The sequence below is a fragment of the Cydia amplana genome, chromosome 15 (assembly GCF_948474715.1).
Source record: "Cydia amplana chromosome 15, ilCydAmpl1.1, whole genome shotgun sequence".
NCBI lineage: Eukaryota > Metazoa > Arthropoda > Insecta > Lepidoptera > Tortricidae > Cydia > Cydia amplana.
In genome coordinates, this window is record NC_086083.1 from 1,424,252 (window position 1) to 1,438,769 (window position 14,518).

The 14,518-nt window shown below is 38.9% G+C and overlaps 1 protein-coding gene across 3 annotated transcripts in view; it reads left to right on the forward strand.

The window, feature by feature from the left end:
- LOC134654439 (cytokine-like nuclear factor N-PAC) overlaps nucleotides 1-14,518 on the forward strand; it is a 75,550-nt gene that overhangs the window by 6,851 nt on the left and 54,181 nt on the right. For 2 of the 3 annotated variants that reach the window (XM_063509882.1, XM_063509883.1), the window contains exons 4-7: nucleotides 2,494-2,620; nucleotides 6,657-6,803; nucleotides 7,979-8,176; nucleotides 9,564-9,737. In XM_063509882.1, coding sequence (XP_063365952.1) covers nucleotides 2,494-2,620; nucleotides 6,657-6,803; nucleotides 7,979-8,176; nucleotides 9,564-9,737 — 646 coding nt within the window. The remainder of the gene's footprint in view (nucleotides 1-2,493; nucleotides 2,621-6,656; nucleotides 6,804-7,978; nucleotides 8,177-9,563; nucleotides 9,738-14,518) is intronic. The other variant, XM_063509884.1, reaches the window with a different exon arrangement.

Here is a 14,518-nt window from a genome sequence, read left to right on the forward strand (position 1 = left end):
TACTTATGTTTAAAATTTGAAGCTTGTGGGTATTCTAGAAGTACCTTAGAATTATGATGATCGTGAGTGAGTGTGTCAGTGTCGAAATTAAGGAACTTTGGCGTACAAGAATTCTTAAACTACAAGTTCAAATTGAATGTTTTTGAGTTCAAACTGAACAGTTTGCGCGAGAGACACTTCCAAAGTGGTAAAATGTGTGTCCCCCCCCTGTAACTTCTAAAATAAGAGAATGATAAAACTAAAAAAAATATATGATGTACATTACCATGTAAACTTCCACCGAAAATTGGTTTGAACGAGATCTAGTAAGTAGTTTTTTTTTATACGTCATAAATCGCCTAAATACGGAACCCTTCATGGGCGAGTCCGACTCGCACTTGGCCGCTTTTTAACCGACTTCCAAATCTAAAAGGAGGAGGTTATCAATTCGGTTGTATGTTTTTTTTATTTTTTTTATTTTTTTTTTATGTTTGTTACTCCATATCTCCGTCATTGCTGGACCGATTTTGAAAAATTTTTTTTTGATTGCATGTATATGCTTACAGATTGGTCCCGTTTTTGTCAAAGCCCAGTTCTGATGATGGGATCCATGAGGAATCGAGGGAACTCCTCAAATCTTAAAGGCATACATATAGTGATTTTTGTATTTTTATCAACAAATCAAGCACATACAGTAGAGTCCGGTTATAACGACGCCCAAGGGACCGCTGATATTACGTCGTACTAACCGGACGTCGCACTAAACGATCTGGCAATTTTAACATATTTTTTTTAATCAAAATAATGACATCATTTTGTATTTTTTAATACTTATGCGACAATCAACGAAAAAAAAAACATTTTAATTAAAATATTCATTTACGTTAGTATTATGACAACACTTTGTCTTAAATGCAGAGGCTTGTGTGTTTAGAAGAAGCCACTTTTGTAGGTTCGCGTACTCACTCATCATCCGCAAATTACTCGAATCCCGTAAAATAAAAAGTCGTAATTTTTAGGGATCTAATCAAGGTGACAATCGTACATCGACAATCAAAAAATAAATAAGTTTTTTATCAAACATTTCAATTTTGACTCAAGCCTTTATCGCGGACTGTTTACTTTTGTTTCAACAAGCAACCTATACTCAATTGAGACAATTCTTACAAACCCAAACTCATTAGGATGCGTTGTTTTATCAAACAGTTCCTATTCCTATGGCCACCTCCAGCTCGAAGGTACCAAAATATTGCATTGTCACCCAACTTACATAATTATGTATGTGAAGTTTAGCTCAATTAAATAATGCGAATTGGGTTTTATTTAGTTTGCAAGATTACGAAAAGTCACAGTTTTTCATCTTGCTGCGTATAGGCAAAGGGGGGAGGGGAGTTGGGTGCGCGGGACGGAGTAAGCTTCTTAGCAACAATTTATTTGTAAAAATTACGTCGCTCGTCGTTGTAACCGGACTTGACGGACGGATTTTGTGTCAATTTCCGTCGTTAAAAGCGGTCGGTCGTTATAAGCGGAGTCGTAATAAACGGTTGTACTTTCATAGTAGCTTATACTAAAACCAAACAAGTGCTTATACTTACGTCGCTATAAGCGGTTGGTTGTTATATGCGAAGTCGTACTAATCGGACTCTACTGTACATTCAAAAAAGTGACATTTGATGAAGTGGAACTGCTGATGATGATCAGAACGGAACTCTTCAACGACGCATAGTACACGTTTGACGATTTGTCCTCTTCGTTATGTTTGTTAAGCAAGTTAAGTTTTTAAGCCACATTTTTGTCAAGTTCGAGTTCTGATGATGGAATCCATGAGGAATCGAGGGAACTCCTCAAATCTTAAAGGCATGCATTTAGAGATTTTTGTATTTTCATCAGAAAATCGAGCATTTTCATTAAAAACTGTCGCATTTGATGAAGTGGAACTGCTGATGATGAGCATAACGGAACTCTTCAACGACGCATAGCTCGCATTTGGCGATTTGTCCTTTTCGTTATGTTTGTTAAGCAAGTTAGGTTTTTAGGCACATTTATGTCAATCTCAAGTCCTGAACATGGGATCCATGAGGAATAGAGGGAACTTCTAAAATCTTAAAGGCATACGTATAGAATTTTATATATTTTCATCAGAACATCAAGCATTTACATTACAAACTGTGGCATTTGATGAAGTGGAACTGCTGATGATGATCAGAACAGAACTCTTCAACGACGCATAGTACACGTTTTGTGATTTTGAATTTCGATTTTGACTTGGACTGGGCCCCGGACTCCGGACTCGGACCCGTACTCGGACTCGGACTCGGATCCGGACACGGACCCGGACCTTGACCCGGAAAATCACTATGGTACCTAAACTAAATATACCACTATGATTACCATAAAATGTATACATATTACCAAATAAAGTATAAGCGCCGTTAAGTGGGTCCAGGCTAGTAGTTAGAGAAGTCGGTTTTTTTCTATTAAAGATTATTTTCTAATCTGGTTCATTGTCAACAGTGCTTGGATCGAGGACAACAACATCAAGCCGTACCAGGAGTTCAAAGAGCAGCTGATCAAGTCCTGCAAGACTGCTGCCTTCAAGGAAGCCGTCAGCCAGATAGAGGAGTACATCGTCAACCCCGAGGTAGGTCATTAATTCATGAATGTGTTCAAGGAGCAGCTGATCAAGTCCTGTAAGACTGCTGCCTTCAAGGAAGCCGTCAGCCAGATCGAGGAATACATCGTCAACCCCGAGGTAGGTCATTAATTCATGAATGTGTTCAAGGATCAGCTCATCAAATACATGTTCAGAAGATACAGTTAAAAACGCTTACTATGGAAATGTATATCCTTTATTAAGCTATGGTTTAATTTATTGGGGCAATTCAGTTAATGTAGAAACGACCTTTATTCTGCAAAAGAAATGCATCCGAATTATATACCGCTTCTATAACAATGAGTCCCTAAGACACGTCTTTCAAGAACACAAATTTCTTACATTAACTGGGCTGTATATCTACGAGCTTTGCTTATTTGTGTCAAATAATAAATGTGACTTTTCATTTTACTCAGCACAACGTGATAATGTGAGGTCGCAATACAAACACAGCATATTGCTCCCGGCAGTCAGAAATGCAGCTTATTGTAGGAGCACATTTATAACAGCAATTAAAGTTTTCAATCACCTACCCTCAAGCATAAAAATGTTAAGTGGGAAAAAATTCAAGCTACAGCTAAAGGGATGGTTGATTGATCGTGTTTTTTATGATTTGCATGAATACTTTATGTATGAAACCAATTAGCATGTTAACAAATAAGTATGCAGTTTTAGTTAAATTATTAGTTAAGTACCTTGCAAATATAATATTGTATACCCGATATGGGTTGCCGTTGTGACTGTATGTGCATAACATTGTATTCCACCTTATTGTACACGGTAAACAATAAATTATAAAAAAAAAAAAAAAAATCAAGTCCTGCAAGACTGCTGCCTTCAAGGAAGCCGTCAGCCAGATCGAGGAGTACATCGTCAACCCCGAGGTAGGTCATTAATTCATGAATGTGTTCAAGGAGCAGCTGATCAAGTCCTGTAAGACTGCTGCCTTCAAGGAAGCCGTCAGCCAGATCGAGGAGTACATCGTCAACCCCGAGGTAGGTCATTAATTCATGAATGTGTTCAAGGAGCAGCTGATCAAGTCCTGTAAAACTGCTGCCTTCAAGGAAGCCGTCAGCCAGATCGAGGAATACATCGTCAACCCCGAGGTAGGTCATTAATTCATGAATGTGTTCAAGGAGCAACTCATCAAGTCCTGCAAGACTGCTGCCTTCAAGGAAGCCGTCAGCCAGATCGAGGAGTACATCGTCAACCCCGAGGTAGGTCATTAATTGTTTGTTGCTGGTCCCATATCGGGATACCCTCTTCCAATTGAGGGGGGATTTAAATCTTCTCGAGGCAGAGGTGTAGGGTTGGAGCCGGTGTAGCTTTATTTGACGTTCATAAGCGCATTGTAAATGTAATATGCCTACTTGATTAAACTATCCTTTATCTTTATTGATTCATGAATGTGTTCGCGGCGGTCGGCAGCATCTGGGAGTAATAGCGATAGTTTTCTTCGCGGCCGAGTGATTTCTTTATTTTCTCGAAACCTACTTAAATTTTGAACACCTCGCCCGCTTAGCAACTTCTGCTGCTGAGTGTACATAGCCGGTGACGAAGATGAACATGGTCTTCAGTAATGGAAAAAACGACTAGATATTGCGTATCAAACCAAACATCATAATTTATTTCAAGTCACATGACATGACTCATACATACATACATCATCATCATTAGTCATTACCATCGAGTTACAACTAGGGCTCGCGGTCGCATCTAGGTTCCGTGTACCCGTCGCCGGGGCCCCGTTCTCGTGTTACACGAAACTGGATTTTTGGCCCGTTCGGAACGGGTAATTAGGGTCCGTGTAATTAAAGTCCGTGTACCAGTGGTCCCGTGTGTCCGGATCCACGGATATTAATTACGCACGGGTCCGGCCCGTTCTCGACGTATACCCTAGTGACGATCGGACACGTTCTTTATAAGAGCGAAAAATGAAAAGTTTATAACGAACAATATCAAGCAAAACGCAAAAAACAAAACAACAAAAATTCATGTGTGTTCAATGTTTTTTTTCATCGCTTATTAATACAGTGAAACCTGGATAAGTGAGACTTCAAGGGACGAGCAGATTTGTCTCACTTAAAGAGGTATTTCACTTACCCAGGCTCTCAGTTAGCCAGGTACAAATAAATGTCTGTCTCATTTACAGAGGGTCCCATTAATAGAGCTGAGAATAGAGGATATATTTCAGTTATAGAGGTGGTTAATAAGGTATTTTGTAATTATCTTTAAAAATAAATAAGGTAAAATAATCCTTGTCCCTAAATATTTTTTAAGTCTGTTTAAATATTTATTTGAATTTATTTTGAATGATTCTCCAAAGGACAGATTTTTTCAATTAAATTTGATACGGACTTCATTGCGTCTTAGAAATGTATTAAATGAAAATCTGTTTATTCGTGTTACTTATCGATATTTCAGCTTTCGTTTCGATAGTTTTAACTACATAAAGTTACTAAATGAAACTTGAAGTCGTTTAGACACAATTAAGCAAATGCGGAATTTGTGCATAGACTAAGAGTTAGTAAGAATACGGAAATTGATCAATAAAGTCCAAGTTAGAGAGGTCATAGATTGACGTTATCTCAGATACAGAGGTCAATTCCTATACAATTCTAAAAAAACAATTAGGAAAATGTAATCTTATAAATATAGTCTCAGTAAAAGAGGTAAAATACACTCTCTGTTTCACTTATAGAAGTAAATGTGACTATAAAATCACAACAGCTAATCCCAGTTATAGAGGTTCGTTTTATCTCACTAACAGAGGTAATTCAGTGCTAAAGTGTCGGGACCGCACCATGAGTCCCAGCTATAGAGGTTTCTCACTTATCCAGGTCCCACTTAACCAGGTTTCACTGTATATCCGCCCGACTGTCTGGCTCCGCACTGTGGAGCACATATCATATCAGAGAAAATTATTGTTAAAAACTTTTTTCCTTGTAGAAAAGGACATAGTGCCGTGAGCTTTCTACGAACATACGCTTTTTTGTTATAAATTACGGACGTCTCATATAGTTACGTACAGTAATTTATGAGTAGGTAAAGGCCTTCTGATGCAACTTGATATTTAAAATATTATGAAATTATTTTAATACTAATCGTTGGTATAGTAATGATATCTGGAGGGTAATGAGTTTCGCCGGATAATAAATGAAATTAGAATGAAATGAATGTTGAAAAATAAATGCCATCATATTGCTCAGTATTAATTTCAATCTTATTTCATTTATTATCCGGCAAAAATCATTACCTTCCAGATGGTATTAACTACCAACCCTAATTGTCATTACTACCCCAATGATTACTTATAACATAATATGTTTACCATATTATGGTTATTAGTAGTAGTGGTTATTAGTGAATAGGAATATTAGGAAAGGTTATGTTGCTCAGTTGCAAGAGGACTTGAACAACATTCTGTTACATACTTCTCCTATCCTATGTGTGAAACTGCAAGCCAGATTATGCCCTCGAACCGCCAAAACTACCTTCTTTCTCAATATAACTTATCGCTTAGGTCACTTGTGAGATAATGGCTGGCTAGGCTATACAAGCCCATCTTATTTCCATATAATCTGATTAGCAGCATTAAAAAAACTAAACGGATGTCATAAATCATACAGAAATGAGCAGACAGCTATAAAAGTAATATTTTAACTGTAGCTAATAGCCAAATTATGTATTGCAAAACTTTTCCTGTACCTTAATTTTCTTGCAATCCATTCTAAAAGAAACCAGCCACTACACAACAGCTTATATAATTTAATTCATTACCATCCAATGTCCCTCATCCAACCATTGAGACTATGGATAGGAATGATAGCAGCATATTACGCAAATAGGTGATCACCTAGATATGATTTTTGAAACTAAAGTTAACAAAAAAAAAGTAATATTACCTGAAATTTAAAATTTTTAGAATTGTGGATGGAAATGAGTGTTTTCGCTGGATAAAGTCTGCTATTAGGCTCACCGGTTTAAAACCACTGTCAAATTCAGACCCGTCTCTATTGTCCAGAAATTCGGCGACATTGACGGGCACCAACGCAACCCCGAGGAAGAGTTCGACAAGCTCATAGAAGACATCGAGAGCGAAGAGCAAGACTCGCAGACAGAGGAGGCTGAGCCTGAGCCGGAGGTCAAGAAAAAGACCTCCACACCCAAGGTATGTAGCGTCAGTGGAGACACTCCTGACTTCGGGCAAACTCGACTCCGTTCGGCTCAGCATTGCTCCGAGCAATTATTAGGGTTGACACAACTTGACGTCCCTTTGCGTGCACGACAACAGATAAGATAATTACTTGAATTTTGACAACCCTAAATAGCCGAAAGGGATAGTGCCATAAGTTAGAAAGGGATATCATGATTCGACCCTGAATCGCTGTCAAACTTCGCATTTGTAGGAAGTGTCCTTTCTGTGGGTGTCATTCTGAATCCCTAACAACGTTTGTCCTAAAGTCACGCCCTAACTGGTTTGTCCTAATGGGCACATAACCCTAACGATCAATTGTCATAACTATTATTTTCCATAATGTAAGGTTCTGAAAAATGGTTAGGTTTTAGAACTTGCTGCCACAAAAGTGGGTTAGGTTAGGGTTAGAACTGCGACCCTCGCAAAAAAGAAAATATGCTTAATAACATTAGGATAAGTAATCAATAATTAGGGAAACCAAAATTAGGGTTTTTAGTGTTAGGACAACTGATCATTATAACAAACAATATTAGGGAATGCAAAGATAGGAGAAAAGACTTTAGGGATTCAGATATAGATCCCTTTTCTGTACGGTAGTACTATTACTTATTCAGTGGTAGCGTTGCCTTTTTGAAATAACTTTGACCAGGGGTAGGCGTGGCTCACTCCGCGATTTCGTTGCGTCGCTACAAGTACATGCTGTCCACACAAATTTTGGTGTCTAGCCATAGTTGCCGCGTACCGCTACGCTACGGAACACGTACCGGTCATATCTGTCGTAATAGACGCGTTTTGTTAGAGAGTGAACCTTCTGCACCTAGTACTATTATTTATTCTGTGTCAGGGGTCTCGAGCTTTAACGTAGGCAGCTAGGTTTAACATAAAGTTCAATCTGGTAGTTAGATTTGCATACCTCATGCGCATGGCTCGGAAAAACGCCCGTCATTTTGGAAATATAACCGTACATACATACAACAGAGACTTACTTATACCAATGTCAACGATTAAATATGTCCCAATGACATCCGTAGACTGAACGAATATTTTTGTCTCAAATGGGTCCTAAATTATGGTTGTTTTCAAAATGACTGGCGTTTTTCCCGAGCCTTGGCCACTATTCCACCGCTCACCTTTCTAACTATTTATAGATACGTTTGGGTTCTAAGGTGAAACCAATCAAGCGGGCCTCCTCCGCCGGCGTAAAGGCCCCGGCCAAGAAAAAGAGCAAGAGCAGTCTGTCTCGCTCATACACGGATCCGGACGTAGACGAGAAACCGTCCATGCTGAACCACTCGTTCTCGAAGAAGTCTAGCTTGTTGCATCGCCCCTCGAATATATTGAGACCTGTGAGTATATGTTTGTCATTCAACTAGAATAGATGTCATATACTAAAGAAAAACCGGCCAAGTGCGAGTCGGACTGGCTTTCCAAGGGTTCCGTCCGTACATTAAGTCCGAAGTCACGCTTGACTGCACATTTCTAATAGGTTTTCCTGCCATCTATAGGTAGGGAACTATTTTATGTATTTTTTTCAAAAATGTTGACCCAGTAGTTTCGGAGATAAAGGGGGTGGGGAATGGTCGGACAGACAGACGCACGAGTTATCCTATAAGGGTTCCGTTTTTTCCTTTTGAGGTACGGAATCCTAAAAGTGGCAAAGCCGTCCAGCGGTGGAGGCCAGATGGGAACCGGTGTCTTCATCTATCGTATCCAGGGAGTTAGGACATCTAGGCCACTCCGTCACAGCGGTACCCGTCCCATTTTCTCGACTATATGACATCTAAGAAAGACCGTGTCTCACGGCGAACAGTATACTTACGTACTTGCAACTTTTATTCGAATCCCTTACGACAAATTAAATGTATACCTTAGGCAATTTAGACTTTATCATCTCATCAGCGTTGTCCATGCATTTTTCCATGGATCAATTGGCCTGGGGTTCGTTCAGCAACTTAATACTAAGAATTGGCACAAGCACTCGTTTTTACCGAGAGGTACAGTTACACTCAATTGTAACGGAGAGTAACTGTACCTCTTAACATTTATATTAAAATAAACAGTTTTTTTTACGAGTGTCGGACGTTCCAACCCAGAGGGGATGGTAGGCCTTATTCCTAATAAATTGGTCTCACATTGTTTTCCTTCACCGAAAAATGTACAAACTGAGCATGTAGACTGTCTTACCAGCACCCCTAGCACATGATTGGCGCGATAGTATTTCGCGGCGAGATAGAATACCCGTCTTTTTCTATGTTAATAAAAGAGGGACGGGTAGTTTATCTCGCCGCGAGATACTGTCGCGCCAATCATGCTAGCCCGGCAGAAGATCGCCTTCTCTACATTGAGCTATAGCCCTCAAAAAGATAACTTACCTAATACCTATATCATCATCTTCCTCGCGTTGTCCCGGCATTTTGCCACGGCTCATGGGAGCCTGGGGTCCGCTTGGCAACTAATCCCAGTAATTGGCGTGGGCACTAGTTTTTACGAAAGCGACTGCCATCTGACCCGTATTGGGATTGGCCCGGTTTCCTCACGAAGTTTTCCTTCACCGAAAAGCGACTGGTAAATATCAAATGATATTTCGTACATAAGTTCCAAAAACTCATTGGTACGAGCCGGGGTATGAACCCGCAACCTCCGGATTGCAAGTCGCACGCTCTTACCGTTTAGGCCACCAGGGCTTTTCTATAACTGACCTATATATCAGACTAATTATCACCACCTCCACAGGAAACCCCTCCCCTCGACCTTGAGAACGTCTCCGACACACTCCTGGAGAAAAATATCAAGGCCAGTCAGATGAAGTTCGGGTTCCTCGGCCTCGGCATCATGGGCAGCGGCATTGTCAAGAACCTGCTCAACTCCGGGCACAAGGTCGTCGTGTGGAACAGGACTGCGGCCAAGGTAGGTGCACTGTTTCCTGCTGGTCTTGAGGATTCTGCAAACTGGTGTTTAAAGACACCTCTGGACTTCCAAATGTCTATAGGCTGCGGTGACCGCTTACTTATGAACTACACCCCAGGCTAAAAGTATGGAAACAAACAACAACTAGCGATTTCTCTCATTTTTTTACCATCTTGACGTAGTGTGACAATGGCACTACGTACGGCGATATTTAGTTCGGAGGTTTTCACATGGTCTAATAAAACATGGTCTTCTCTTCCCAGAGTGTCACTTGCCTACGTCACAATAACATTGCCACTTTATTTCAACATAACATGTTACATGGGTACATTATATCTATGGTTAATAAGTTAAAATATTTCTTTATAATTTTATAATTTTCATTTATATGTATTTTATCTTAAATTTTACAATAACACGTCATTTTTAATTATTCGTTAGCAATATCTTCCGATTCACGAAAGAAATTTCAGACGTTCGGGTAATTCTGTTTACACTACTGGCAATACAGGATAGCGCTGTCACATTTGACAATCCGCCATGTTGTCCCTGACCGTCATCCTTGTCGAACGCGTGTTAATTGTTATTTCCTTCTCGCTCAGTGTCAGCAGTCGCAGTGTTTTCCAAACTTTTCACGTCGTAAGCTTGGTAATTAATGTTTTGTTACGAAAATGGTTGGCTGTTCTATTCGGAACTGTAAGAGTAGGAGTGAAAAGGGCAGTATAGATTTGTTTTATTTTACTATGTTTCTACATGAATAACTTAAAATTAATGCCGTTAAAATAATTTTCACCGTTGGTTAAAATTCTCCCACATTTTAAAGTTTGAGAACCTGTAAACAGCATGATGACGTAGGCAAGTGACAGTTAGGTCATTCGCGAATCTCGGAAGAGAGTACCAGGCGGAGTATATTATAATACCATGATTCCTGCTGAGGTGGTCTTGAGAGACTACTATAGGGATTCTGCAACCAGTTGAAAGACACCTCTGGACTTCCAAATGTTAAAGGCTGCGGCAACTGAAAGCGATAGATGTTTTATGGAAGAAACTTAAGTTTCGACGATCTGATCAAGTTTGCGGACATTCTATGACCGGTCGTTATGTAGGACACATTCTAAATCATGCCAGGCCACTGTGAGATCATCATCATAATTTAAGAGCGTGGCTCCTGTCGGTGGAGTATGCGCCAGTTTTCGCGGTCCTCGAAAGACGCGACATTTGCCTTTGCTTATACTGTGAGATATATTACATACAGGGTGCTTCCTGTAACAGGAGCAATAAATTAAACTAAAGGCTGTACTCCTCAAACTGACCAACATTTGTTCAGCAACTTTTAAAAAATATAAATCCTTTAGACTTCCTCTTTTTCATACAAAATAAATATTGCCTTCAATGTACGCTGACAACATTGTGTTTGACGTTGCCTGTCACGCTTTAAACATAATAAAATTTGGAATACATTGCGTCTTAGAATAAACTTTAAAGTGTAATAAAAATCAAAACATGAGTTATTTTCAAAAGTTGCTGAACAAATGTTGGTCAGTTTGTGGAGTACAGCCTTTAGTTTAATTTATTGCTCCTGTTAGGAAGCACCCTGTATATGAGATGACAGTTCTAACAATTTGTTGAGGGTGGCTAAGCTAAGCCAAGCGAGCATAGTGGAAGCTAGTAAAATCTAAAGCCCACTGTGGCACAAGGCTAACGTAGATGTGATTTTTTTTTCTATTTGAAAAAAAAAAATAGATTGACGAATGATATAAACTACTCTTACATATCGCTCTCGTATTTATGTTTTTTTAAACTTCTGGCAATGATAGATTGTCTGAAGCGTCTGAATTTCCATTGCCATTGGCTGGGACATTTTAAAGATGTTTTACTTTAGCATACCCTTGAAGCAAAAGGTAAGTCAATAAACACATTAAAGGCCTGTACACACCGGATGCGTGTGCGTAGACGTCCACGTGCGCGTTGTAATATACAAATCCTTATGAGAGACGGCACACCGCTTGCGTGACCTGTGCGTGCATGGCTCCTACATTTTAGCGCACGCGCACTTGTACGCAGCTGGGCTATAACCGCGGAAATCAAAGTTCGCAAATTTCGAGCATCTTTCTCTGTCACTCTTGTTACGCCTTCATTAGAGTAAAAGATCCCCGCAATTTGCGAATTTCGGTTTTCCCGGTTGGCCCCCAGGTGTGCTCTGACGTTAATAAATCTGTGACTTATTCCACATCTAGCAGCGTGAATCGAGTCGTGTGCAAGGTAAACTAATAACCTCTTATTAATTAGTACTGTTTGACAATTCTACAGACAAAAGACATCTCGCTCGTAGTCATGCTAGGCTAGACGCACTGGCGGTTTTAACTAAACCTACAACTTACTCTATTACTAAAGCTAGAAGATTCAAATTACAATAGCTATTATGGGTAGTCTATTTCGACAGTCGTATGTGTTTTTTAGGACACGTTGATGTGTCGAATCGGACTATATTAACTCTGCATGGCATCAATAATGTAAAATTTCTATGGATTTACTTAGCTCTGTTTAAGACAGTGCAAAGTTAGCTTACAACTTTAGGTTGTGTTTACTGTGGTTGTTTGTCGTGTCAGTTATCGGTCCAATGTTACTGTTGCGGTATTAGGACTTTGTATCTGTGTTATAAATAGGGTATTCTCCTTCTAGTCAAATCAGTTTCTTTTTTAGAACTGTAAAAACGATTTGCGGATGTGGAATTTATATGAAACATTACACAAGACGTCACGGTCAACTCACCTACTTATTATACTTCTATCCGATTTATTAAATAGAACTTGTGTTTAAAAATAACTGCTATCTATGTTTTTCTTATAATTATTTATTGCTTTATTTCATGCATGGTGTGAAATTATTTATTTTAAATACAGTCAAATACCCTAATTCTATATATCAATCAATATCCTATTCAGTGACGACTATATGAAATAAAATGTTCAATATTATGTAAGTACATAGTTGTCATTGCGAACAATGTGTTCAGAAAATAGGTGCCCCACCTTTACATGTCAAATTTTTACAAGCAATAAAAAAACTTGTCGAACATGTCGAATACCGAGTATTCGGCCCATCTCTGGGTATGTGGCTACATATAAAGATATACATATTAGCGTAATCCATACTAGTCGGTATAATATAAAGTTATACATGTCATGTTTGCTAAGTGTTCTGTGATCGGCGATGTGCGCTGATATCGAGTTTCGCCGCAACAGACCGCCGCGTCAGTTGCTTCACCACTCGCTTAATTATCAAGCATATACAGCTATATTAATTTGATGACTGGTCTGGCCTAGTGGGTAGTGACCCTGCCTGTGAAGCCACGGTCCTGGGTTCGAATCCCAGTAAGGGCATTTATTTGTGTGATGAGCACAGACATTTGTTCCTGAGTCTTGGTTGTTTTCTATGTATTTAAGTATTTGTATATTATATATATCGTTGTCTGAGTACCACAACACAAGCCTTCTTGAGCTTACTGTGGGACTTAGTCAATCTGTGTTATAATTTTGGGCATTTAATTATTTCTATTTATTTATGTATTTACAGATGACATGGGTCATTTTCGTTGTCTTGTTTCTGACTACGCTGTAGGGTAGAATTAATATTTTAAAACTTGACGATGTAAGGTTTTTTATTCTGTCAATTACCTATATTGAGTTGTATATACCTTGACGAGTAGGTCACTCTTTTTCCCTGCTTTGCATTTCACAAAAGCCTATGAAAAGTATCTGAAAACTTGACGAGAGAAGGAATATGTTGTATTCCGTAGATGATAATATAAAACCTGAGATTTCATTCGATTTTACTAGAGTTAGACCAAGATAAGTTTGCTATGATTTTGATAGTACACGCAGTGCAAGTGTTATTTTTATCGTCAAACTTCTATGAAATTATGACGTATAAATATCGTTGCAGACTTATCTTGGTCTAACTCTATTCTATTACTAACTGAAACAAAAAGATATTTGATAAATTTGATAATAAGTAACTTCTGAAAGAATATGGCTTCTTAGGAACGTCAATTGTAACCCCTCCCCCTCCCTACTTCGCGGTGGCTGCCGGTTGGCCTCTTGTCTTAATCCACTTACGGTCAATTGACACTTTTAGTGCTAGTTTGACGTTTCACTACATAGTATAAAATAACAAAATAGCTTCCTGCTGTCTGTCTGTCCCTATGTATGCTTAGATCTTTAAAACTACGCATCGGATTTTGAGGCTTGTTTTTAATAGAAAGACTAAAGAGTGCATGCATATTTGCATGTACATGTACTTAACGCAAATAAAATGAAATATGAAAATTGATTCAAGAGGAAGGTTTTTGTATAATTTGTTAATCCGTGCGAAGCCGGGGCGGGTCGCTAGTTCATTATAAAATGGCTTCACGACATCATAGTTTTATTCGTCGTTATTTTTGCCTGTTGGTCGCTTTAAAATTATACTAAAAACTAGGAAAGGTCTAAAACATTTTTTATCAAATGTGTTAATGACATTTGTTATTCGGCAACTTTTTTTGGACCTACCATATTCGAACAGAAATCCCAACTGTCAAGTTTTAGATGCTTAACTTTCTGGATTGTAAGAATTAATAAAATTAGGTTCTTGCTTTTAAGCTATGTAATTAACTACTTTTCTTTTAAATACTGCACTAGTCGCCACTCGTCACGACACATCGTGAACGGGTGCCGCTAAAATAGTTCTAATATCGATGTACATATCTTCTCTTATCTAATATGCATTTGGCGATACTAATC